The sequence below is a fragment of the Schistocerca serialis genome, chromosome 3 (genome assembly GCF_023864345.2).
Source record: "Schistocerca serialis cubense isolate TAMUIC-IGC-003099 chromosome 3, iqSchSeri2.2, whole genome shotgun sequence".
NCBI lineage: Eukaryota > Metazoa > Arthropoda > Insecta > Orthoptera > Acrididae > Schistocerca > Schistocerca serialis.
Window position 1 is genome coordinate 47,399,959 of NC_064640.1, and position 27,644 is coordinate 47,427,602.

Consider the following 27,644-nt stretch of genomic DNA (forward strand, 5'->3'; position numbering starts at 1 on the left):
GACTTTATACAACAGTGGAAGTCAAATGCCTGGTGATAATGATGATCATGGACTTGAAACACTGTCATCAGAGTGTGTCCTGAAGAGATAAAAACATTCTTTTGTGAGTGCTTATAAAAAACAGTTTTAAGCTAAGAAGAGCTAGTCCAAGAACTTTCCACAAACAGAGAAAAAAAGCATTCACCTTCACATCTGGTATCCATATTTTATTTATTTATTTACTTATTTATTTTTCTTTGAACTGTTATGCATAATAGATGATGTGTCAAATACAACACCAAATATGCACACACACACACACACACACACACACACACACACACACACGCACACACACTTAGGCTTCACCACCATATTTCCAAGGCAATGGCACAATTACAGCATTGAGGGATGCTATTAACTACAGCTATAGAATTAAATTTTAAGCCTTCAAATGACATTCTAATGCTCTGACTTTATCTCATCTTCCCGTGGCATGAGACGAGAATTTTGATACCTCAGCAGACATATATTGCCTGCAACAAGATCAGCTTCCAACATGTGTCGCAAACCTGCCACTAAATTCTCAACCCAATGTACATGCTACAGCACAGTAGGTCCCATAGTGAATTTACATCTTTACATGAGATGGATGACTCCATAGTTTCTAATCATATCAAGCAAACCTACAAAATTATTTCCTCCTCCCATTATTAAAAAAAGTATAACATGATGGTCCCCACAGTTTCTCCAAAAAATGAGACTAGTTTGTTAGCCCTGATTGCTGCAACTCCAGGTTTAGCTCTCCTGTAGGAAGCACACTGAAGAATGCAATGGGCCAGACAATTTCTTCTACCTGGTAATGAATAGAGACATCAACAAAATATTCAGCCAGCTCTGGATGTGAGTCTGACATCAGCCAGCACTGTAACAGCCACTAGTGCAACAAATCTTAGCCCCTACACATGGTTTCTGGGACTACATCGACAAAAAATTTTAAGTGATAGTTTACAATCTGAGGCTGACATGTCTCCCTTCTTTTGCAGATTGGATGACATTCACCATATTCTATCATCTCCATAAGATCCATCATCAAAAGAAACAGGTGAGCAACTCATGCAAATCTTAAGGTTACACATGACCATTATCACTGAGAAGAGTCTGGCTGAGATTCTACACAGAAACCAAACAAGGATGGAATTCTGCCTTCTCTTTTCAGAGGATCAGAAATATCCAGTGTGTGCTCATATGCAGATACTGCCATTAATCCAGATGAAGGTACACTGATGGTGATGATGCAGATATCACTTGGGATACTACAGTGCCACGTCATCAAGATGTTGCTTCCTCTCTGATGGGCCATCCATAATGGCAAGGGCCAGACCATTACAACATTGGCAGTCAGGGAGCACATTGAGTGTACTCTCACACCAAGAGAAGCACTACCACCACCAACATCACCTCCTCTTTGGGTGACTGTTGCTCATTTCCAAAGATGGAGAAGGTAAATGAAGTGTCATGTGGCTAGGGCCTCCCATTAGGTAGAACAGTTGCATGGTGCAAATCTTTTTAGTTGACACCACATCAGCAACTTGCATGTCGATGGTGATGAGATGATGATGAAGGCAACACAACACCCAGTCCCTGAGCCGAGAGAAACTCTGACCCAGGTGGGAATCAAACCCTAAACCCCTTTGCATGGCATTCCGTCATGCTGACCACTCAGCTATGGCAGCGGAATAGATGGTAAATCAATCACCCACATAACGCCACCATAAGTACTTACTGAGGACATCATTCACGTCTACACCCTACTGGAAAACCATTGCCATTGAGCATGGCTGGCCTGCCAGGATTAGTAGCAGCACTGGCAACATTGCATTCCAGTCACACTTATCATTGTTGTGTGATAAGGGAGCTAATTCAAACTGTTCTCAAGCCAAATGATGCTAAATTGTTGCAGCTGCATTGAACTGTCCACAGAAATGCAACTGTAGGCTGCTACCCTGTGAGGGGGAGCTGGGGCATGTTTCACTGCACAGTTCCTAGCCATCTGGTAGCCAAATTCTAGTTTGTGTATGCTCATGGCAATCTGCCACTATATCGTGCTCACACTCTGTGCTGAAATTCTTTTCCCAGTGTTAAAATAGTTACTTTTCGTCCTAGTTCTACACTAAGTGAATTGGTAGTTCTATCTTTAGTGTTGTCAAGCATGGGCCACATGGCTGTGGATGCCCATGAAAGGTCAAAATTACTATTCTGCAGATTCTGCAATCATCGAATTGGGTGGGAAAAGGCAAATAATGTCCAGAAACACGTTAAATCAGAGACAAATTCACTTCACTGATGGTAATATGATGCTGTTTTCGAACTAAACAATAATGTTTTGAAAGCTTAAATAAGCCAAAGGAAGAAAACAGAGGCCACAGTGGAAAAAAAGCCGTTGAACTTTTTGAAAAAGCAATCTTTCCAGTCATAAAGTTCACAATCAGCACTTTTTTAACAGTAAATTTCAAATAACTAAATCTTCACTTGCTTTCATCTACTTAGCATGACAATCTTTTTAAATTTGTGCACCTAAGCAATCATTTATTTTTTATTCAGTATAGATGAAAATTTGGACAAAAATAGACACGGATTTTGCAAAACATAGACGTGAATTTTACCAAAAATATGTCCTACAGTCCCTAAATATAGTATACCTTGTCTAGTTCAGCCTTGTATTTGAAATTAGACACTATAAAGACATAATTTTATAAGGGGTAAAGGCACATGCTTTGACGGGTGATTGTATTTGTGATTCTGAACAAAAAACTTCAGACAGGCAAATGCACAATTCCAAATGGTTTCTGAGACAACACATTTCATGTTCATTGTTATTTATTTATGTATTATTCAAATATTGTCATTTTTTACAATGTACCACAGTAGTGTATGGGGTGTCACTGAAGATTTTCAATATTCTCATGCTGTCTTCACAGAAACTATTAGTCATAGAGAAGAAATGAATAAGACCTTTTTGTATGAAATGTAATGTAGTTTAATTTTGCACTGCAACAACTTTCACTGGAGGGAACGTTTTCAAGCTATCCAAGAAAAACATCCAAAAAGTTATTCAAGAAAAACTTAGCAATGTTATATTAAATGTGCTCTATCACAGAAACCATTCGAAATAGACCATATGTCTATATGAAGTTTTTTTTTCAGAACTGCCAATACTATCACCCCTCAAGACATGTACCTTTCCTCCTGGCTGATCCTGTATTGTGATTAGGACAACTAGAGAATTTCAATTTATAGAATCAGCATACTTACTGAGAGTTATAAAACAAATTGTATATACAATGTAGTAAATATATACAATGAAGTAAATATTTTATAGATCATGCATTGACTATGGGTGGACTGCACACATTCACATAGTTTTTGTGTTTACCATGGTGTTGAGACATCAAGCTTCTAAATAAAAGCATTGTGTATAAATTTGCTTGTAGGCACATTGCACTTGTTAAAAGGAAGTTGTCAAGACCTTGCCAATGGCCTTGCCGTAGTGGTAACAACGATTCCCATCAGATCACTGAAGTTAAGCACTGTCAAGCGGGGTACCCTCCGCCCTTGTGAGGCAAAACTGAGGAACTACTTGATTGAGAAGCAGCATCTCCAGGGTCAAAAACAGACATATGGCTGGGAGAGTGGTGTGCTGACCACATGCCCCTCCATATCTGCATCCAATGATGCCTATGGGCTGAGGATGACATAGCAGCCGGTCAATAGTCAATACTGTTGGGCCTCCATTGCCAGTTTGGGAGGAGGTATTTTTTTTTCCTCTTTTTTTTTTTTTTTCTCCTGCCCCCCCCCCCCCCCCCCCAAGGCCTTAATGAAGGCATCATGGTTGCCAGTTATATAGTGTGAGTCTTTATGTACTTCTGTGGGACATAATGTTACAGAGACAAGAATCAATATTGCTTGAATAAGAACCGTGCGATGTAAAATAATGCTACTGCTGATGGTTAACAGTCTTGTTCATAGCTGTTTACCAATAAAGTTACATGTTATATACATTGTACTGAATGGGCTACCATTGTTTTGATTACACTATAATCAATTTACATAAAAAACTAAATCTCTTAAATTATCATGCCACTAACTTATGTCCTTACCTCTCTTGAGCCAACTGACTGCAATAGTAATTGGAAACCTCCAAGTACTTACAGACCTAATCACCCACTGCATAACTGGCAACTTCCTTATAAACTGTAAAGAATTGTCTTGAGAAACACTTAGCTTTGATTGGTACAGCTACACCTAAACACTATAATATACATGCCAGATGATACTTTTTTTTACACCATATTCAAAACGTATTCCCAGTTTACTCATTGATGACATGTAAGGAGAATGATTGCTCATATGCCTCTGCATAAGCTGTTATTTGTTAATCCCCCAACCCTCCCCCACCAGATTTTAAGGACACGATGTGAAGGACACTTTAAGAATATTAGTGGAATTCCCATTGAGTACTGTTTATTGGTAGTATTTGAAAGATATTAGGTTTACCTCTCATTTCTAATACTCTTGAAAACTAATTAATTTTAAATTATGGAAATTTGGCTCTTTTTCATGTGTCAAACAATCTTCTTTGTGTACTCATTATTTTTCAAACCTGATGGAAAATTTATTACATTTTAGCACCTACCTTTGAATGGAGGCAGCCAGTTTGATGGGTCAATAAGTGACTTGTATTCATAATAGAGTGACCAGAATGTCGTGTTTGATGTTGAGAAATAGTTTTGCATATCGCTTAACTTCTTATACTCTGGAATCTCCTGAAACATAGAGTTGATAAATGAAAGATGTTACAGCAGTTTATTATAGAGACATTTAAAGTATAATCTTATTGACATTAATTTATCGATATGATACTCACACAAATAAAATGAAAATTCCAAAATGAGATAACAATCTGTTACTACCAATCCAATGGAATAGTTTTACATACCACAGTTATATTACTATCTGAATAAATCCCAAACCGATTTTTTTCTTTATCAGTAAACTCTTCCCAGCAAGAAATGAGTAAAACCCCAATTGTTTACAGAATCAAACTCCCATGTATAAAACAGCTTTAAAAAACTGACTACTTTCTAAATGAGTTGATGTGTTAAATATTTGACTTTAAGCATGTAAGTGAGAAGAAGTTTAGGAAATGTTTGAAATTATGCTTAAAGCTCATTGTAAGTCACTAAGTGCTCTTATTATGAAACACTGGATGAATGCAGTCAAGGAACTTTTACTTCATTTTAAGCAGAAGCTAGTTTTTCAAGCACCTTAATATTTATGGTGTCATATCTCCTGAACTATGTGTCATACAATGATGTAATTTTACATGTGTGTTCAGTAACACATGTAGATTATGTGTGCAAAGAGTGTTGCAAATATAATTAGTAGTGAAGATATAATAAATTAAAACATTATGTTTGATGCTGAAGTATTACTGAACACCATTTTAAGCAAATTGTAGTTTTCACACATCTAAGTATTTATGACACCATTTCTCCTGAACTGTTTGTCATACATCTGTTATATTTTTGTAAGTACATTTACTGGTATATATGGTTACTGCCTGCAAATTGTGTTGCAAGTAGAGTCATTGGTAAAGAAGTAATAAATTAAAATGTCATGCCTAATGTGACCACTTTACTGTATGAAAAGAGAAAATGTATTAAAGTGTAAAACTTTTTTCCTTTCACCTGTGAGAAAGAGATTTGGTAAGGTTTGAAATAATGTGTAACGATTTTTGGATGTCACCAAGTGCTCCAGTTCTCAAATACCAGATGAATAAAGTCCAGATATTTGTGTGCTTTCAATTATGTTGCTTTGAGACAAACACACAGTTTCTAACTTTGATACTTCTCTTGTAAAACATGTGTGTGTGTAAAATGTTTAACATAAGATTATACCTCTTAATGAGTAGATTATGATAGCATTTTAAATTTTTAAATTTGGTCAATAATTATAAAAAATATTCAAAATCAAATTTTTTGGCCCTGGAAACCTGCAACTGGTACCAAGTTCCAGGTTCTAGGATAGCCACTTAGTAATATAGGTAAATCTCTCTTAAAATATAATATTTTAAGTACCATTTTAGACGTTCTGTTGTTTTAATTTTACTGTAATCACCATCCTTGATTTTCCAGTTACTTTATTTCTGTGGTGCAATACCTTAACTGTCACCATGACATGCATTATCATAAGATATCTGCAGAAATCATGCAGGCCATTCAACTATGAATTACGTTAACCTTGTTGTGTGTTTTTGCATGTTTTAACTGTTTGTGTGTTGTGTTTGCACGGTATAGATTGGAAATCAGTTGACATTCACTTACATGCCTGTAGGGGTCTGTCTAAATTACACTCCTAGGTTTGTCTGTGTACTAAACCAATAGATCAAGAATGAAGATTACTTGTGATGGATCTGAAAGAATTTCATAATATGTGACTACAGAATCAGTAAGAGCCTTTTCATGAATAAACTGTATATTCACAATTTTAATCTTTTGCTACTCATAAATTCAGAAAATAAAAAAATAAGAAATAAGACCAATTTATGAATGTACATACTTTGGGAAATATGCAGTGACAAGTATGGATGAAGGCCTTAAAAATATGAGAAGTGTCATAAAGTTGTTAACAAAACTGGGTTACTGCTCAGTAATACCAAGATTTCAAATAAGTTTTGCCATATTTCTATATTAGATAGTATTCATTATGGTAGTAGTTTACTCTTCTATGCATTAATGGTGACAGAAACTTTTCTCACAGAGGTACATATTTACGCTTCTTGGTTGCATCAATGCAGCTTATGAATAATGGCATGACAGTTTGTATCAGGATAAATGAATGTTTGCACTTAAGAAAGGTACAGTAACAGATAATATGATTCCAGTAACTTGATAGAAGGTAGTATTAGTGGTTACTCAGTGTGTATAGCTTCCAGTTTCAATGCCTATATCCACTGAGAGAACATAAAAAAGATTTTGTTGTCAGAACATAGAATTTCACTTTGAATTCTGGATGTAGATAAACTGCTTTATGAGCAATGTTTTTGTATCCGATGTCACAGAGGAAAATTTCACTAGCCATACAAATCAAATTTTTGTTACCAGAGAGAGCTATCATTAAATAATGTGATATTCTACTAACAAACACTACTGTTAATTGTAGTAAATATAACTTCAGCACAGGCATTAAAATCTTAAATGCAGACATATTGTTATAAATCAATTATTCTCAACAAAGGATGCATCATAAACTAATACAGAAACACAATATCAAAATCAGAACTTTATTCTTTCATTACATAAATATATAAGACCCAGATTTAATGTACAGGAGACTAGTCAATGTATGTAATATAAATAAGGTAAATTTAGTGGCAAAGTTCTGAAAGAATGTAAATTGTTTATGAGTAAAGGAGACCACCAGTGGCCTTGCTGCAGTGCTAACACCAGCTCCTGTCAGATCACTGTCAGGCTTTGGCTTACACTAGAATGGGTGTCCATTCGGGTCTGCCAAGCTCTGTTGGAAAGCAGGATGTACTCAACCCTGATGGGCCAACTGATGAGTTACTTGATTGAGAAGTAGCAGCTCTGGCTGTAAAAAGTGACAATGGCTGGGACAACAGTGTGCTGACAACATGCCCTTCCAGATTTGCATCCAATGATGCCTATCAGCTGAGGATGATACGGTGGATGGTTGGTACCATTGGGCCTCCCAAGGCCTGTTCGTATCGAGGAGAAAGGAGACCACACACTGAATAGTCAAAGCATTACAATCATATACAGGTACACACAAAAGAGAAACAAAATTTGCTAGCTTTCAGAAAAATCTTGTCCAGAGCTAGAGTACATACACAAACACACATGACACTGTGTGTCCAGCCGGCACTATGTAGAGGAACAGCTCTGTGTGCGTGCGTGTGTGTGTGTGTGTGTGTGTGTGTGTGTGTGTGTGTGTGTGTGTGTGTGTGTGTGTACTCTAGCTACAGAAAGGATTTATCCTGAAAGCTAGCAAGTTTTCTTTCTGACAAAATTGAAATTCCGATCTTAGATGTAATCAGGCATTGAAAAAAATTCAATGGTCACCGGTGAAAATTTGTGGTGCACCAGGACTAAAATCCGGATTTCCCACTGTATGCAAGCGGTCACCTTAACAACTTTGGCTACTAAAGCACACTTTCTGTCCAACCGATATTCCCAGCGTTTCACAAATTACAGGCATAGTGTCCCCTGTCCATTACCCGCATTCTTCACAGCCTCACTCTGACTCCTGCAGGAGTTCAGGTGAAGAGTAAATCTGCAGTGAATGGTGAATGATTATTGATTGTCATCAAGGTGCTTATATTTATATTTGTGTCGAGTCCGTTCTTTTGGACATGTCCAAAAGAACAGACACCTTACACAAACGAAAGCAATCTTTCTCTATCGTGTGTGCCTGTCACTGACTCAGCACTTCTAATATTCAGTGAGTAGTCTCCTTTATTTATAAATAATGTAAATGAGATACAAAGAAAGCATCACAAAACCATAAATTAATTTGCAACAATCAGTACAAGTATATTACACTATTCTCAAAAGAAAGTTTTACTGCCATTTAAAAATCGCGTGTTTTAACGCTTAACATTTTTGTACAAGGATGCCATCTAATTTTTTTTCCCAGAAGATAATCAAATATGTTTATCACTTTACTCTACAAGTAAAGGTTTATTATTATTATTTAAAAGTTCTGTGTTTTAATAATGATACTTTGCACAAGGATAGCATCTAATTTTCCTTTCAGCAAACCTAATTGTGAAAGTCTTTTAATTTTAATTTATTATAAACTTTCGTAGCCATTTACTGTAGAGTCTAAGAGTACAGTTTTAATCTATAATATGGTAACATTAAATTAACTTTGTTTCTATCATATGTGTTGTGAAAATAGTTTCCTACAAATAATTCTGGATTGTTCTGTATGAAGATAAACAGTTCATAAATACAAGTACATGGAATAGTTGAGTCTTCGATAGGCACACGTGACAGAATAAAACTTCAACAGTTTTTGCATTAATCTTTTTGAGGTAGTGTATTCACCTGACATAAAGTAGCTGTACACATTTACATACCTCTGTTTTTGTGTGTGTGTGTGTGTGTGTGTGTGTGTGTCCTAGCTCAAAAAATTATTCATCCGATGGCTGGTGAAGATTCATTCTTTTATGTATGCCTGTACACAACTCAACATTACCACTATTTAGTAAGTTGTTTCCTTTATCACTAAATTATTTAAGTTCTACCAGAACTTTCCTTACAATATTTATACAGGGAATAGTTAAAATATTTAGATACCTAAATAGTGATGAATCCCAACGTCTAATGTTATACATATTTGTAATAACAGTTTTTAATAGTAATAATATCCTTTTGAAACCAAAGAAAGTATTTCATGTTAATGAAATTCCTGGTGAAATACAGTCTTATTAGTGATACTAGTATACACAAAATCCAAGTAAAAATTAGTGTGAATAATGGCTTGTAAAAAGCCCTAGAATGTGTAAACCTATACTTACCTCAAACCTTGGGGTTTCATTAAAGGCATGCCAAGACATTGGAAGCTTTTGTTCTAATTCCACGTCACCATTTTCAGGCTCAAAGATAAATTTTGTTTTTGCCTCTCGATATCTGTAGGAGCAGATTATAAAAGATTAGTTAATATCATTGCAAAACTGCATTTGTAAATTGTGATGCATTTAATTACATTTTTAAAACTTTCCTCCAAGTAAATATCCTGAAGACTTGTTAAAAACCACAATGCTTAACCAGGCATGGTGCTGTTAGAGTTGGTATACTAGTGCCTTTCGCCAACCTCTGAATTGATTTACACAGCCAATTATAAGGGGGCCTACAGTTTAACATGGATTCCAAACCACAGTGTAACTCAGAATTTTTCACATTAACAAACCTTGCCAGAGGTGAAAAAACTGAAAAGTGGTAGATAAAAATTCTTGGACTGATATAGCCTGAGACATTTCTATCTATAGACTAGCACTGTACCACTGACCCACAGTTTTTCAAGTTGAAAAGTAACCAGATATTATAACAGATAAGTTCAGAAGGAGTTCAGACATTAATTTATGAACTGATGCATCATTACTGAAATATACATGCATAAGGTGTCTTTCAGAACAGGTAAACAATAGTGGAAACCATTTTACAAAATGAAAACACTCAAAAGTCCCTTTACACTTCATGGCATTGACAGTGGACAACTGTCTAGTAGAATAGTCTGGTGCTTGAAACACTAATGCAATTCTCCAATGAAAGAACTTACAGTTCTACTTAATGGCCACCACAGAAAGATTAAGTTCTCCAAATGGAACTATCTCATATTTCTACTACCCATCACCCACTAATGGGACTGTAGCAGTGACTACATAGGAAAATAGAAATTACTAAACTAGACACTATGTGCACAATAGTCTCGGGAAGGTCAGTAGGTTGACTGGAACACGATATTTAGCTGATCCTCCACGTGCCACAGACACGATTACACTTTATCTTACAGAACTAATGGAAAAATGCATCTACCCTTTTTTTCCTTTTTGTGAGGTTCACAAATATATGCATTTTCTAATTTCTGTGATTAATGTGCTTGTTGGGGGTCATGTTTTTTGTGCAACTTTCAGTATGGTATTTGCAGCTTTTAAGTAAAATATATATGGATATCTGAAAGACTATATATGAGGAAGTCCACAATTCCACAGCATCTGAGACTTACACATCACAATAAAATTGTGATGGGGGGAATGTCTGAAGAAACAATAAACCAAAACAGGTTTCAAAGTGCTACATCAAAATATTCAGTATCTAAGCAAAAAGTGCATACAATTATAGCAAACACTGATTGAGGAAAACCAGGTCAGATCCTTCTTGCAGAACATTTGTTTGTCAAACAATTTTTTTATTACAACTGTCACTCTGTCAAGTAATTTCAGTCAATCAGAGCACAAAAGTCAGGGCATGCCATATACTGTTCCCAAAACTGGATTCCATCAGCAAATGAAGTGTCGAAATGACATCTGAAATTCCATCAATAAAGCTAGTGGTACAGAAAATGCACCTAATTGTTATAGGGCTGTATAATCCTCCTAAAAGCATAGCAAAAAATTTAAAAAAATTAACATTATATGTGGCAAATATAAGAACACTAACTAGGGATACACTGATGGAAAAAAAGCAACACCAAAAATAATTAATATAGAGTAATGAAATTTTGGGAATACATTTGTCTAGGTAACATATTTATGTGATTGACACTGCAAGATCACAGGTTACTGTAAGCATGAGATACACAATTGCAAATGTGAAATGTTGGTATATTAGTAACTGGTGTATTCATCAGAATGTTGAATGCAAGCATGCAAACGTGCATGCATTGTAAAACTTCCTGGCGGATTAAAACTGTGTGCCAGACCGAGACTCAAACTCGGGACCTTTGCAAAGTTCCTGAGTTTGAGTCTCCATCCGGCACACAGTTTTAATCTGCCAGGGAGTTTCATATCAGCACACACTTCGCTGCAGAGTGAAAACCTCATTCTGGTGCATGCATTGTGTTTTACAGGTGTCAGATGTCAGTTTGTGGGATGGGATGGGCCTGTTGCACTTGGTTGGTCAATACAGGGATGGTTAATGCTGTTTATGGATGATGCTGGAGTTGTTGTCCAATGATGTCCTGTATGTGTTTGATTGGAGACACATCTGGTGATCGAGCAGTCCAAGGCAATACGTCGACACTCTGTATAGCATGTTGGGTTACAAAATCGGTATGTGGGTGAGCATTATTTTGTTGGAAAGCACCACCTGTTCATGAATGACAGCACAACAGGTTGGATCACCAGACTAACAAACAAATTTGAAGCCAGCATGCATGGGATAACCACCAGAGTGTTTCTGCTATCATACGAAATTGTGCCAATGACCACAACTCCAGGTGTAGGTCCAGTGAGTGTAGCATGCAGACAGGATGGTTGCAAGCCCTCAGCTGGCCTTCTTCTAACCAACACACAGCCATCACTGACACTGAGGCAGAACCACCTTTCATCAGAAAACATAATAGACCTCCATCCTGTCCTGCAATGAGCTCTCACCTGACACCACTGAAGTCAAAAATGGCAGTGGTTCGCGGTCAGTGGAATGCACACTGCAGGCCATCTGGCTTGGAGCTGTCCTTGAAGAAACCAATTTGTAACAGTTTGTTGTGTCATTGTGGTGCCAGATGCTGCTCAAATTGCTGCTGCAGATGCAATACAATGTGTCAGAGCCAAACACTGAACATGATGGCCTTCCCTCTCAATAGTGCCATGGGGCCATCTGGAGCCCGGCCTTCTTGTGACTGTACATTCTCGTGACCACCACTGCCAGCAATCATGTAGAGTGGCTACATCCCTGCCAAGCCTTTCTCCAATATTGCAGAAGAAGCATCCAGTATATTGCACAACCTCATTGAAACCCAGTGAGTGTCTTTGTTGACTTACAGGCATTCTTGACTAACACCAACCCACCATGTCCAATCTCAAAGGTAACTAATGCTCACAGTTGGTACAGCATGTATTTAAAGCCAACCTGATTTGCATTCTTGTAGTGGTGCTGCTAGTCCCACTCTTATGCGAATGATGAGAAACTTAAGTAGACATCATTTTTCAGATGTAGAAACATACCTACCAACTTTTAATTATGTGACACAACTGCTTCCCGATGTTGAAATTTTTTCCCTGTAAGTGTAGATTTGTTAAAGTACACTAGACATCATGGCAAGTAAAATGATATTCTATTTAGTTATAATTTGGCAAACAGAATTGATGGGCCTAAAGACACTTATGAAAAATCATGTTTACACCAATTTAATTGACTGTAGAGTTGATATAATAAACCTCCACCTCTCTAATCACCTTCAGCAGACCACTGAAATACTGAATAAACACAATTAATGAAGTATGCATGAGAAAAGGAAAAACAGACATGCAAATTAAAAATCTTTAGAGAACTTAAAGGCCTTATTTCAGTCTTTGACATGGGATATTGTACATTGTGCAGAAATAGTGAAGGAGAAAATGTTTATCATTATAAAAAAACCTACAGTGTTCCCATGGACATCTGGAAGAGATAACTGCCAACCTTCTCAGAAAGTCTATAAACAAGCCTTGAATATACACATAAGAAAATTTTAAACCAAAAAGTTACTAACTCAAGTAACATTAGCAAATCAGTATGCAACTCTGTAAATGAGAGACTTAACAGAAAACCAAAGTGTAGCATCAGCAGTATCCAAGTAAGGAGTGACAGTGTAAACATTTTAGAACTTTGCATGTTCAATAATGCTTTTAATTCCCTGTTTTATTAATGCAGGTAACTTAAGTGAGAATGCTGGTTAAGGTAATTATAGAGCTCCTATTAATGTAAAAAAAACTGTGTATATTTATGAAACACATACAATTGATACTGAGAATGAAGTCTCTATTGGACACAATGAAATTTTTGCATTAATCTCTAAAAGATGTGAATGCTCACTCGGTACTGTTCTGGTTCACTGATTCAATGAATGTTTAATGAAAGATGTATTAAGGAAGGCAACCCAGTGTCATCTTGCTTAGCCAATCTGGTGCAAACACTATCAATGAAAATAGATGAGAAAGAAAGGGTGACATGGTTCTTACTAGATGTATCACATGCATTTGACTCAGTATCTCATGAGGTGTTAGTTGATAAACTGGAAACATATGGTGTCTGACGAATAGCAATTAAGTCTCTTTAATAGTACTTGCAAGACAGATGTAGGGTTGTAAGCTGTCACACACAGAATCAGTAATATTATTACAAAGTACAGCACCAGTCCAACTAGAATAAAGTGTGGTGTGCCCCAAGGGTCAATTTTGCATTCTTTATTGTTCATCCTATTGTTGATATGGCACACACAGTGCACAATAGCAATATACTGAATTATAATGACAAACCCAACAATAATTATCTGACCTTTAATTGTTCTGGTGTCTTACTTGGCTTGAAATGTTACTTCCAAAATAACTGCACAAGTTTAAATTTCAATGAAACCACCAACCAGATGGATTGCAGTAGAATGTTGACTCTCATGATGGTATGGAAATAAAACTGGATGATACAACTGCCTTCCTTGGTGTAATGTTAGACAGCTACCTCTCTTGGGAACAAAACATTGATCTTCCTTGTCACAAATTAAGATAATCAATTTCTGCAATAAGAACAATGTAACAAGTTCTCAATTATGAGCACATGACTATGATCTAGTATGTTCCACTGTACGCATACCTCACATATGGAACTGAAGTATGTGGGTGGGCTGCTGCCACACATGTACAAAGAGCACTCATACATAAGCTTTTTAACAATTCTCAAAATACAAAAAAGTAGAACAGTCTAAATAGAGCTGTATATATTTACAACATTACTCTGATTATGCAGCGAGGGTAACATAAAAGGTACAGACAGCATCCCCTCTTACAATAAGATAAAATTTTAAATGTAACTTCCAAAGAATTTAAAGTCCTTTAATGGAAATTCCTTTGAAACAAGCCTTGATGGAGTTTTTTGCCAATAATTATTTTTATATAGTTAAGAATCCCTTTCAAAGTTATAGAATACTTTCATTTGTACCAATACTATTTATAAGTACCAGTGGTAGTTTGTTATTTAATGCTTGTAAAATCTGGTGAGTGAATAACTAAATATCATTCTCAGTAGAGGAACTCTTCTGAAATTCAAACTGTGATTTGCTGAGGATATTACTGTTGCTCAGGTGAGATACTGTTTTAGGATACAGTACCTTCTCAAAATTTTTGGAAAACAATGTCAGCAGTGAAACAGGTTAGTAGTCATTGATATCTATCCTATTACTTTTCTTAAAGAGAAGTTCAACAATGGCATATTTCAGTTTTTCTGGAAAAATGCCTCAAGTTAGTGATGTATCACATATTTCAGATAAGACAGGGCTTATTGTATGGGAACAAATCTTTAGTACTCTACTGGAAACAGTATCAAAAGCAGATGAGTATTTGTTAGAGAATGAGTATTTTCTTAATTTCAGAATGAGAAGTTGGTCACATATTCATATGATTGCATTTTATGAGAGTTGCTATTTCAGCATATTTCTGTGATTTTTCTCTTGAACTGTTTGTCCCTGTTTTCTACTATATTAAAGAAATGATTATTAAATACGAGGGTTATTCCAAAAGTAAGGTCCGATTCGCCGTAACTATTGAAATTTGGCGCCAATGACAAAACACGCATGCGCGCCGACTCCCGGCAAGCCTTGCGCGTCAAACGCCGCCATTCGCTTTGTTACTGTTGCTGAGTGTAGTTCACAGTGTCACTTTACAATGTTTAAGACAATTGATCAGCCCGCCGATTGTGAAGTAAGGGCAGTGATACGGTTTTTGTCTGCAAGAAACAATTCAGCGGCGGAAATCCATCGGCAGATTACTGAAGTGTACGGTCCTAACATAATGAGCGACAGTAAAGTGCGCAAGTGGGTGCGAGCTTTTAATGAAGGACGGGATAATGTGCACGATGAACCACGGTGTGGCCGACCATCATTGATTTCAGACGATTTGGTCAATGCGGTTGACAAAAAAATTCGTGAAGATCGCCGATTCACTATTACAGACGTAGACATGCATTTTCCGAATGTGAGTAGAACAACTTTGTACAGAATTGTGTCTGAACATTTGAAGTTTCACAAATTGTGTGCCCGTTGGGTTCCCAGGCTGCTTACTGAGCCCCAACGAATGAAAAGAATGGCTTTTGCTCTTGATTTTTTGGAGCGATATCATAAGGAAGGTGACAGTCTTTTAGACAATGTTGTCACAGGGGATGAGACATGGGTTTCTCACATCACTCCAGAGTCTAAACGTCAGTCAATGCAATGGCGTCACACGTCATCGCCAGTCAAGGTCAAGGCAAAGCAGACAATCTCAACACGTAAGGTTATGGCGACTGTGTTCTAGGATAGACGTGGAGTATTGTTAGTCGACTTTATGGAGAGAGGAACAACGATTAATAAAGCCGCCTACTGCGCTACCCTGACTAAACTTCGACGTGCAATCCAGAATAAGCGACGTGGTCTTTTGTCGTCTGGAATCTTGTTGTTGCATGACAATGCCAGTCCCCACACTGCAAATGAAACGCAAGCTCTGATCAAGAAATTTGGATGGGAACAGATGGACCATCCTCCTTCCAGTCCGGACCTGGCGCCAAGTGATTTCCACCTGTTCCGTTACTTAAAGGAGTTTCTCGGCGGCAAGCGCTTCGACACAGATGATGAAGTGAAAGAAGCAGTTAAGGACTGGTTATCGTCACAGGCGGCCGATTTCTATAACATGGGCATTCAAAAGCTTGTTGAACGATGTGACAAATGTTTAAATAAGTATGGAAGTTATGTAGAAAAATAGATAAAGGTGTAAGGAATGTAAATAAAACAATTGTTTTGAAAAAACATTTTAGTTTTGATTTCTTTTTTATAACCGGACCTTACTTTTGGAATAACCCTCGTATATTTGCTACCTGTGATTCATAATTTACAACAGCCCTTATAAATTTTATCCCAGATGATTTTTTGTAAACTAGTCTTAAAAACATTTGTTTATGAGTAATTAATTATTCTAACTGATTTCCATGTAGGAGAGTCAATACTTTAAGGCACTATCTTATTTATCCTAACTAACTGTGCATCATGATCAGAGAGAGTATTTGTTACTGGGTAAACAGTTGTTTCATTGGTTTGAGCTTCACCTTAGAAAACATTATCAACTTGGTCCTACAGTGTTGGGAAGTTAATAACTGAAATGAAATTGTAGGATCCATATAAGGTTTTCAGAAGATTTTTCCTATCAGAATCCTTTAGAAAATCTACACTTAAGTCACCACAGACAATAGACTGCTTGTTGCCTTCTGACAGATAGCTTAGTAAGAGATACAAATTCCTAACAAACAGTTTATAATTATGCAATGGAGATGTATATACAGTTACAGTTAAAAGTGAACTATTTTTAGTATTAATTCACAAGCACACACTTCTATGTGCTGATCACTACAAAATCTGTTTGTCACAATGTTTTTGGACTTTACCAGAGTGTAATCTTTTATATGTAACTCCTCTAAAGTTGTGGATATGTTGTGCTCAGATAGGCACAGGATGTCTATCTTTTCAGAGCACTCTAAATTTTCCAAACAGACCAGAAGCTCTTCTACCATATTGCTCAATCCTCAAACATTTTGATGAAATAAACTAACCTTACTTTACTGTGCATTCTTATGCATTTTTGGAGCTCTTCTATTATTTTGACTTCTTTCAAAACATGGTACCTAAAAGAGGTACTGCTTTGATACCAATAACCACAGTGAGCTTGCTTGGGTGACCATGTGCCCCCCCACACACACACACAACATGAAGGAGACATTTTTGTATTTTATTAATATAAACTGGTACAAGTGAATAGAGACCTACAATTCTATCATCACCATTACTCATCTCTGTTTCTTCTAATGTTATCTACACTACATTACCTTCTTCCTTATTGACAACTGAATTGCCATGCTTGCCACTACTCAGTTTCCCAGAAACATAGTCTTAATTTATTCTACCTTTATCTTTGTAGATATAGTCACACTCCTTTATACCGTAAAATCTACCTCTCTGCATACAAAAACATCCTCAAAGACGGTAAATTATTTGGGTCCCTGTAGAACATTTACATTTTCAAAGACATGATTCTGCATTTCATTCCAATTGTGAAAATAATGTAAGTGGTCACAGGATGTTTTCATAAGTTTTCCTGGCATATATGCTGCTTGAAAGTCTCTTCGGCATGCAGCCAGAATGATAGATCATTGTAGAACTTAATTTTGACGGTTTAACATGCCATCATCATCCATTTACACTTGCTAACTGATATCCTGGACCATACCAGTAGTCTCTCCCCTGCTCTGACTCCATGTATGGCCCACATGATGTGCTGGGCATGGTAGTGGTGGTAGCTCACAATCGGGAGCCGAGTGGCAGTTCTCAGTTTGCAATCTGCCTTCACCATGCTCAGTGTTCCATTTCTGCTGTGTATGGAGAATTTTCAGTGCTGGAGCCCATGCCTGACTAAGACGAAAACCAGTCCAAATAGTGGGATGTGTTGTGCAGGATATTTGTATCTTCATATTTCATTTCGTGGTTGGTTTCATGCAATGTTCAGCAATTTCTGATTTTGTGGGCTGCCGAAGTCTGGTGTGTCATTTGTGTTCCATGCACATTTCTCCAATTGCATGTGTGATTTGTCCAACATACTCACTCTTGCAGTGGGATGGTATGTAACACACTCCAGATTTGCAGAGTACCAGGTCATTTTTTACTGTCCCTGAAAGGAATTTGGTCTTTGCCAGTGGGCAGTATACACATTTGATATTTTGTTGTCATAAAACTCTACTGATTTTTCCCAATGCATTGCCTGCATATGGAATGTATGCTATCGTTTTCAGTTGGTGTTGACTGTGGTATGGTCTTTTGTTTGAAGACATGTCAAATTTTGTCATTGCTATAGCTGTTTTTTTGAAATGTGTTCTTGAAGTAGTCCAGTTCCAGTTCTAGGCTTTCTCCATCCGAGATGACATGAGCTCTGAGGGCCAGCATATTTAGCAATTCTTCCCTTTGTGATTGGTGATGACAGCTAGAGGTGTGAAGGTACTGGTCTGTGTGGTGTTCTCACAGATGCTATATTCCTGTGCTCTGTCTGGTTTCTCCATACAAGAACATCCAAGAATGGCAGCTCACCATTTTACTCCCCCTCCAGGGGGAATTACATTTGGTTGTGGATAGAATTCAGGTGTTGCAAGAAAACATGAAGCTCATCTAGCTCCTGAGGCCAGATGATGAATGTATCATCAACATATCTGTACAAGACTATTGGTTTTAGTGGTGCTGAGTCTAGTGCCTTGTCCTCAAAGTCTTCAATGGAGAAATTGGCCACCACAGGTGAAAGAGGACTACCAATAGGCATGCCATCAGTCTGTTCATTGTAATGTCCATCAAAAAGAAAATATGTGGACATGAGCTTATTTTAAGTAAGTTCCTGCGACTCACTGAGTGAAAGTCTGGTGAAAAATGACAACATCGTAACTGATCATGATATCCTGAGTTGGGCAGTTTGAATTTCTATAGATGTTCCATGAATTGAGCTGAGTTTTTGATGTGGTGATCACATTCACCAGCCAATGGGCTCAAGCTGGTACATTGGCACTCCTGTTGTACTTACCATTGGTCTCAGAGGTGTGCTCACTTTGTGTACCTTTGGAAGCCCATAGAAACTAGGTGGTGGTGCAGTACCTGGCTGAAGTTTCTTCACTGTCTCTTCTATAAAGGTACTTCAGAGAAGTTCAATTGCCTTGCACTGCATCAGTTTGGTTTGATCTGTTGTCATCATCTTGTAAGCCTTGTTGTCTAGGAGTTTGTATATTTTCTCTTTGTGTTGGTAAGATGGTTATGTTCCCCTTATCTGCAGAGAAGATGCCAATTTTAGATGTAGGGCAAAGAGCTTGCATCCTGGTATCATGTGTATTTGATCCTTTCAAGCAGCATAGTTGCTGGGAAAACCCTACAAACACAGATTAGTTTCTGCTCAAGGGAGAGACCACTACAGCAAGTCAAGAAGCTTGATAAGCTCTGAAATAAGAAACAATGTCTGCTGAATGCACTTTGTGACATCTGCATTGTGCAAACCTTTGTCAAGATCATACATTATATTAAGACAGCAGCAAACCAAATTACCAGAAGAACCAACCTGACTCCAGTGTGCAAACAGATCAGAGACACATGCCATCAACTTGACTCTATAGGATGCAAACTCTTTGCCCTACATCCAGAATTTGAGTCTTTGCTCTCCCCCATTACCTAGGAGTGTGTGGGCTGTTCGTCCTGGGTGCAAGCAGAGCAGGTACAAAGAACTGCATCTATGAAACAGTCTTGAAAATTCAATCAAAAAACATCAAAAGAGCCAGATGAAAGACTAGACAAACCATCATGAATTCTACAGTGAAAACCATCAAAGGCAGAGCTTTGTCTATCCTTCAGAAAGGCTTAAACTTTTCCCCAACAACAGCAGCACTACCTGTTGCAGAAATCACCAGCAGAATGAAACAAGTTGCCTCACTCCACCACATGATATGGTGGGAGATACAGTGGGAAATGTGCCATGCTCTCACCAGCAGTGCATAACATCTCCAGATGGGAAAAAGGCATGTGCATTCTCTAAGTGATGATCCTGATATTGTATTCCTCCCAGTGGATAAGGGGAACATAACCATCTTGCTAGGTGCAGAATACAAAGAGTAAATGTACAAATTCCTACAAGATGGTGATGATGACAGATCCAACTAGCCAGCTGTAGTACAGACACCTGAACCTCTCTTCCTTTATAGAAGAGACAGCAAAGAAATTTCAGCCATGTGCTGCTGCACCATCTAGCTTCTATGGGCTTCCAAAGGTACAAAAAGAGGGCACACCTCTGAGACCAATAATGAGTACAATGGGAGTGCCAATGTAAAAACTAGTGAAACTCTTTATGTTAGTTTGAGACAGTTGGTTGGCAAATGTGAACACTACATCAAGAACTCAGCATGTTCATGGAAAACCTACAAAAACCCAGATTGGCCAGTTCAGATCTCATGGTCAGTTTTGATATTGATTCACTTTTCACCAGAGTTTCACTCAATGAGCTGCTGGAACTTATTGAAAAGAAATTTGAGCCCTCATTCATCAACCTTTTCAATTTTGTGCTCACATTCACATATTTTCTTTTTGACAGACATTGCTATGAACAGACTGAGGGTGTGCCTGTGGGTAGCCCTCTGTCACCTGTAGTGGCCAATATGTGTGTAGAAGACTTTGAAGACAAGGCACTAGCGTCAGCACCACTAAAACCAACATTCTTTCACAGATATATTGATGATACATTCATCTTTTGGCCTCATAGGCTTGCAACACCTGAATGCTGTCCACAACCAAATTTAATTCCCCATGATCAGCTGCCATTCTTGGATATTTTGGTATGAAGAAAATCAGATGGAACACTGGGACACATCATCTACCAGAAGAGAACACACACAGACCAGTAACTTAACACATGCAGCTGTCTTCACCCATCATAAATGAAAGGAGTGTTAACATCCTTGTCCACAGAGTTTGAGTGGACTCTGATGAAGAAAGCCTGAAACTGGAACTGAACCATCTCAGAGATCTGTTCAAGAAAAACACATGGCTGAAGTTTCTTTGCTGTCTCTTCTATAAAGGAAGAGAAATTCAGGTGTCTGTACTGCAGCTGGCTAATTGGATCTGTCATCATCATCATCTTGTAGGAATTTGTACATTTACTCTTTGTATTCTGCACCTAGTAAGACAGTTATGTTCCCCTAATCCAGTGGGAGGAAGACAATGTCAGAATCATCACTTAGAGAATGCACATGGCTTTTTCCACCAAGTTCAATCACACCTTCAAGCAAAAGACCACATCACACCCAACACCGAATGAAGAACACCCAAAAAAAGATAACCTACATTCCATATGCAGGAATCATTATCTGGAAAAATTGGTAGAATTTTACGATGACAAAGTATCAAATGTGTATACCAAACTACCCATTGGCAAAGGCCATATCCCTTTCAGGGGCAGTAAGGGATGACCTGGTACTCTGGAAATCTGGAGTGTATGATATACTGTGCGAGTGTGGGAATGCATATGCCACACAAACCATTCACAGAGTTAGAGAAAGGTACATGGAACACTAATGGCACAACTACCTCTGACAGCCATTCCTGAACATTGCCTTGAAACCAACAACAAAATGATATATGAGGATAAAAATTCTGCACAATGGACTCCAGTGCTGAAAATTCTCCACATTGGAAATGGAATACAAAGAATGGTGAAGGTGGAGTGCTGACTGAAGACCCCACCAAACAAGTCCCAACCAAGTGCAAGCTACCACCACCACCATGGCCAGCACAAAAACGAAGATGATGTGACTTACCAAAAGAAAGTGCTGGCACGTCGATAAACACACAAACAAACACAAACATACATACAAAATTCAAGCTTTCACAACAAACTGTTGCCTCATCAGGAAAGAGGGAAGGAGAGGGAAAGACGAAAGGATGTGGGTTTTAAGGGAGAGGGTAAGGAGTCATTCCAATCCCGGGAGCGGAAAGACTTACCTTAGGGGGAAAAAAGGACGGGTATACACTCGCACACACACACACACATATCCATCCACACATATACAGACACAAGCAGACATATTTAAAGACAAAGAGTTTGGGCAGAGATGTCAGTCGAGGCGGAAGTGTAGAGGCAAAGATGTTGTTGAATGACAGGTGAGGTATGAGTGGCGGCAACTTGAAATTAGCGGAGATTGAGGCCTGGTGGATAACGGGAAGAGAGGATATATTGAAGAGCAAGTTCCCATCTCCGGAGTTCAGATAGGTTGGTGTTAGTGGGAAGTATCCAGATAACCCGGACGGTGTAACACTGTGCCAAGATGTGCTGGCCGTGCACCAAGGCATGTTTAGCCACAGGGTGATCCTCATTACCAACAAACACTGTCTGCTTGTGTCCATTCATGTGAATGGACAGTTTGTTGCTGGTCATTCCCACATAGAATGCGTCACAGTGTAGGCAGGTCAGTTGGTAAATCATGTGGGTGCCTTTGATCGTGCACACCTTCCGGGTTACAGGACTGGAGTAGGTGGTGGTGAGAGAGTGCATGGGACAGGTTTTACACCAGGGGCGGTTACAAGGGTAGGAGCCAGAGGGTAGGGAAGGTGGTTTGGGGATTTCATAGGGATGAACTAACAGGTTACGAAGGTTAGGTGGATGGCGGAAAGACACTCTTGGTGGAGTGGGGAGGATTTCATGAGGGATGGATCTCATTTCAGGGCAGGATTTGAGGAAGTCGTATCCCTGCTGGAGAGCCACATTCAGAGTCTGATCCGGAAAGTATCCTGTCACAAGTGGGGCACTTTCGTGTTTCTTCTGTGGGAGGTTCTGGGTTTGAGAGGATGAGGAAGTGGCTCTGGTTATTTTCTTCTGTACCAGGTCGGGAGGGTAGTTTAGGGATGCAAAAGCTGTTGTCAGGTTGTTGGTGCAATGGTTCAGGGATTCCGGACTGGAGAAGATTCGTTTGCCACGAAGACCTAGGCTGTAGGGAAGGGAGCGTTTGATGTGGAATGGGTGGCAGCTGTCATAATGGAGGTACTGTTGCTTGTTGGTGGGTTTTTTCCTTTGTGGAATGTTTCCCTCTATTAATTCATATCATTAATTTGAACCCAACAATTACGTTTGTTATTGTCACTGTTGCATTTCGAAACCTTTTCTGTCGTCTTATTTTCTCTTTTTGTTTTTGCCAGTAGTTTCACTTTGTATTCACCTTCTCCTTTTTACCATAATCTACTATACAATTTTATCCCGCCTATATATACTCAATAATACGTCACCCACTTCATAACCATAACAAAAAAAAAAAATTCCGCTTTCAACACTACCACTACTATAAAATCCACCGTTTCTAGTCCACAAACAGTTCCTTTCACCTATTAAACAACCATTTCGTCAAGTTCTGATAACTTTCGCTTTATTTCCATTTCCGTTTTTCCCACATCACTGATAATTTTTAGCCGCTTCCCATAGGTTTTAACGTCATTATTTCTTCGCCAGACAATTGTTAGCCTCATTTTCATAATCTGCCACCACAAAACCACTCTTTTTAATACATTTACACGCCGTTTTTTCGAAATTTTCCTGAATCTCTCCATCCTTTAACGTGTTTTGGCGGCAACACAACCACGTAATCTTTATGCACATGGTTGTCTACCAAACCAAGTTCACCACAGGATCAACATAGCCCAGCTTTATCCAACACTTTTTCGCCTTTTTTCACAACAGATCTCCAGTTACTTTCTCCAGTTATTTTCATTTTCATTTCAACCTCATGTTACACTTTCCACCTTCTAATACCATGTCACCCTCACAACACCCCCACAATGACCCCATTAAGTTTTATTTACATTCCCTCCGCAAACATGCCTTCACCCTAGCCAGATTACGCTCGCATATTTTATTTTCTCAGGCTTGTCTGACATTTGACATTACCCCCAAAGGCCTCACACTTAAAGTTCCCATCTCTGGCTGCAACCCTTCTTTCCATCAGTCCCTATACCAGTTCCAAACTTAACAATCCATTGCCCTCACCCACCTAATCCTTCACCTACACACCAACTCAGCCAATGAACACACCCGTCTACTCCTATCCTTAATAAAAGTCCTCAATCTTTCCTCTCCCACATCCACACCGGCTGTTCAGAGCATCCTCCTACAGGCCAACCGCAAACTAGAACAGCATGCCACCCTTCACCTCAAAAAACTATCCAATCTCCTGGTTTCCCACCTCTGGAAAGGCAACTCACTCACCCTTCACAACCTTTCCAGCAAACCTCAACCTCCTCTCATTGCACACAAAAACCCAGTCTCTCCCATCTACTCAACCTCCCATTTCCAGCTCCACTCCCTCCAAAACCTCAAAATTTCAATCAACGCAATCCGGAACCACAACACCCTAATTCAGTAGTGAACCTTTCCTCCAAACCTCTCTCCCAATCCGAAACCTCTGTCCTATCCAAAGGCCTCACCTTCAGCCCCACTCCCAGATTCAACCAAACAGCCCTCGTCAAAGATTTACTGTCCTACACTCATACTCTCTGCTGGAAGTATCACTTTGCCATGAAGAAAAATGATCCTAATCCTACTCCTAATGATCCAACTCCCCAAGACACTATCCAAATTGAACCCTGCCTGGAACAGTTCCATCCTCCGTCACAGCGGGACCCACCTCCTCCTCCTCAAAATCACCCTCTCCAAACCTTCCAGGAATTTCTGACTTCCAGCCTTGCCTCTCAATCCTTCTTAAGAAACCTTAATCCTACTCCCAACATCACCACTGTTGAAGCCCAGGCTATCCGTGATCTGAAGGCTGACCGGTCCATCGTCATCCTTCCAGCGGACAAGGGTTCCATGATCGTGGTACTTGATTGTCGGGAGTATGTGGCTGAGGGACTGCGCCAGCTTTCAGACAACACCACATACAAAGTTTGCCAAGGTAATCCCATTCCTGATGTCCAGGCGGAGCTTCAAGGAATCCTCAGAACCTTAGGCACCTCTACAAAACCTTTCACCTGACTCCATCAACCTCCTGACCCCACCGACACCCCGCACCCCTACCTTCTACCTTCTTCCTAAAATTCACAAACCCAATCATCCCGGCCGCCCCATTGTAGATGGTTACCAAGCCCCCACAGAACGTATCTCTGCATACGTAGATCAACACCTTCAACCCATTACATGCAGTCTCCCATCCTTCATCAAAGACACCAACCACTTTCTCGAACGCCTGGAATCCTTACCCAATCCGTTACCCCCGGAAACCAACCTTGTAACCATTGATGCCACTTCCTTATACACAAATATCCCGCATGTCCTGGGGCCTCGCTGCGATGGAGCACTTCCTTTCATGCCGATCACCTGCCACCCTACCTAAAACCTCTTTCCTCATTACCTTAGCCAGCTTCATCCTGACCCACTACTTCTTCACTTTTGAAGGCCAGACATACCAACAATTCAAGGGAACAGCCATGGGTATCAGGATGGCCCCCTCGTACGCCAACCTATTTTCCTCTCCAACCTCAACTCCTTTGGTTCCATCAGATTCACCTGGTCCTACTCCAAATCCCATGCCACTTTCCTTGATGTTGACCTCCACCTGTCCAATGGCCAGCTTCACACGTGGAATGTTTCCCATGTGGAATGTTTCCCTCTATATATATATATATATATATATATATATATATATATATATATATATATATATATATATATATATAAAAAAAAAACAAAGATGATGTGACTTACCAAACGAAAGCGCAGGCACGTCGATAGACACACAAACACAAGCTGCTTGTGAGATGTCTGCTTGTGTCTGTATATGTGTGGATGGATATGTGTGTGTGTGCGAGTGTATACCCGTCCTTTTTCCCCCCTAAGGTAAGTCTTTCCGCTCCCGGGATTGGAATAACCCCTTACCCTCTCCCTTAAAACCCACATCCTTTCGTCTTTCCCTCTCCTTCCCTCTTTCCTGATGAGGCAACAGTTTGTTGCGAAAGCTTGAATTTTGTGTGTGTGTTTGTGTTTGTTTGTGTGTCTGTCGACCTGCATATATCACACCCATTGGTCCAGGATGTCAGTCAGCTGAAGTAATCCGATTAACCCGATGATGATGAATTCATTCTACACTGACCAATCAATTCAGCTGCATGCCCAAGAGACTTCCAACTAGTGACCACAGAATCCCAAAGGAAAACTTCCAACTTTAAAGCTTTGCATACTATAGCACTGTGGGGTGAAAACGTTGTGCCTTATGCTAACAACTATAAGCACATATGGAATTACAGCACCGTATTATCATCATGAATCTTGTAAATGTTCAGCAATATTCCAAGAAAAAACTACCATTTTTTGGCCACAACAGTGTCTAATTTAAATACTCCATATTTTCTAACTTACAGTTTAATGCTAATAACATTGATATTCGGGTGAGTATGTAAAGTGGCAGAATCATAACTATGCTACCTTCTGTTCCATCTTAAATATAAAATCTCACAAAAACATCTGAACTATTTTCTTGCTATGAAAGGTTCATTTCATTATGCTGGTATAATTGAAGGAAATAAACTTACCGATTTTCTGCCTGTAGTGCTGTTTGTGTCATGTCAGTAAGTTTTGAATGTATCAAAATCACAGTCTTCTGTATTTTTGTGCCTAAATCAAAATAATTGTAAAACCAAATAACCTGGAAAAATTGTGAGTATATCAGATTAAGTGGGTCTTCCCTATGATTGAGTTACTTTTCTCATGTCTCTAAGGAAACATATAAATTAACATTTGAAATGGCATGTGCAGGTACTAACTTATCAAAGAATGTTTAAAAAACAAGCACATAATGAGAAGCATTTTATTTGTGGCATAAAGATACAAAGAGGAATCAAGAAAGCTACAAAGTGAATAAGGTAACAGAATGTTGTCACCAGAGAGATACTATCAACATAAAAAGTAAGTTTTAAAAAAGCATATACAAAAGCAAACTGAATTTTTATAAGCACATGGACAACTCTGCACAGTACATAACATTTAAAAGTGCAAGACAAAAAATTTTGCTCACCAGTAGTGTCTGTTTCTAAAGTATCACTCTAATGCAGCCTTCTGCATTACATTTGTCAATCACTCAACTCCATAAAAATGTATAAACTAATGTTTGTGGATATTATAAAAAAAGACATTTGACTGAACTGAACTTTATACAAAAGATTACATAAATGTCTATGCACAAATTATTATGATTTTATGACAATGGGTTTTCATCTCAGACTTAGTGCAGAGGATGTAGCTATCTATAATGGAGCTCCATCTGGAAAAAGCTGCATAAATTCCCATTTAAATATGGATAAAATTTCAAAGTGAC

The 27,644-nt window shown here is 38.7% G+C and overlaps 1 protein-coding gene across 1 annotated transcript in view; it reads right to left on the reverse strand.

Moving 5' to 3' along the window:
- Positions 1-27,644, reverse strand: part of LOC126469699 (apolipophorins) — a 738,135-nt gene that overhangs the window by 98,968 nt on the left and 611,523 nt on the right. Inside the window, exons 60-62 of the mRNA XM_050096873.1 lie at positions 26,863-26,975; positions 9,584-9,695; positions 4,676-4,805 (exon numbers count right to left, since the gene is read on the reverse strand). Of these exons, the coding sequence (XP_049952830.1) occupies positions 4,676-4,805; positions 9,584-9,695; positions 26,863-26,975 (355 nt within the window). The remainder of the gene's footprint in view (positions 1-4,675; positions 4,806-9,583; positions 9,696-26,862; positions 26,976-27,644) is intronic.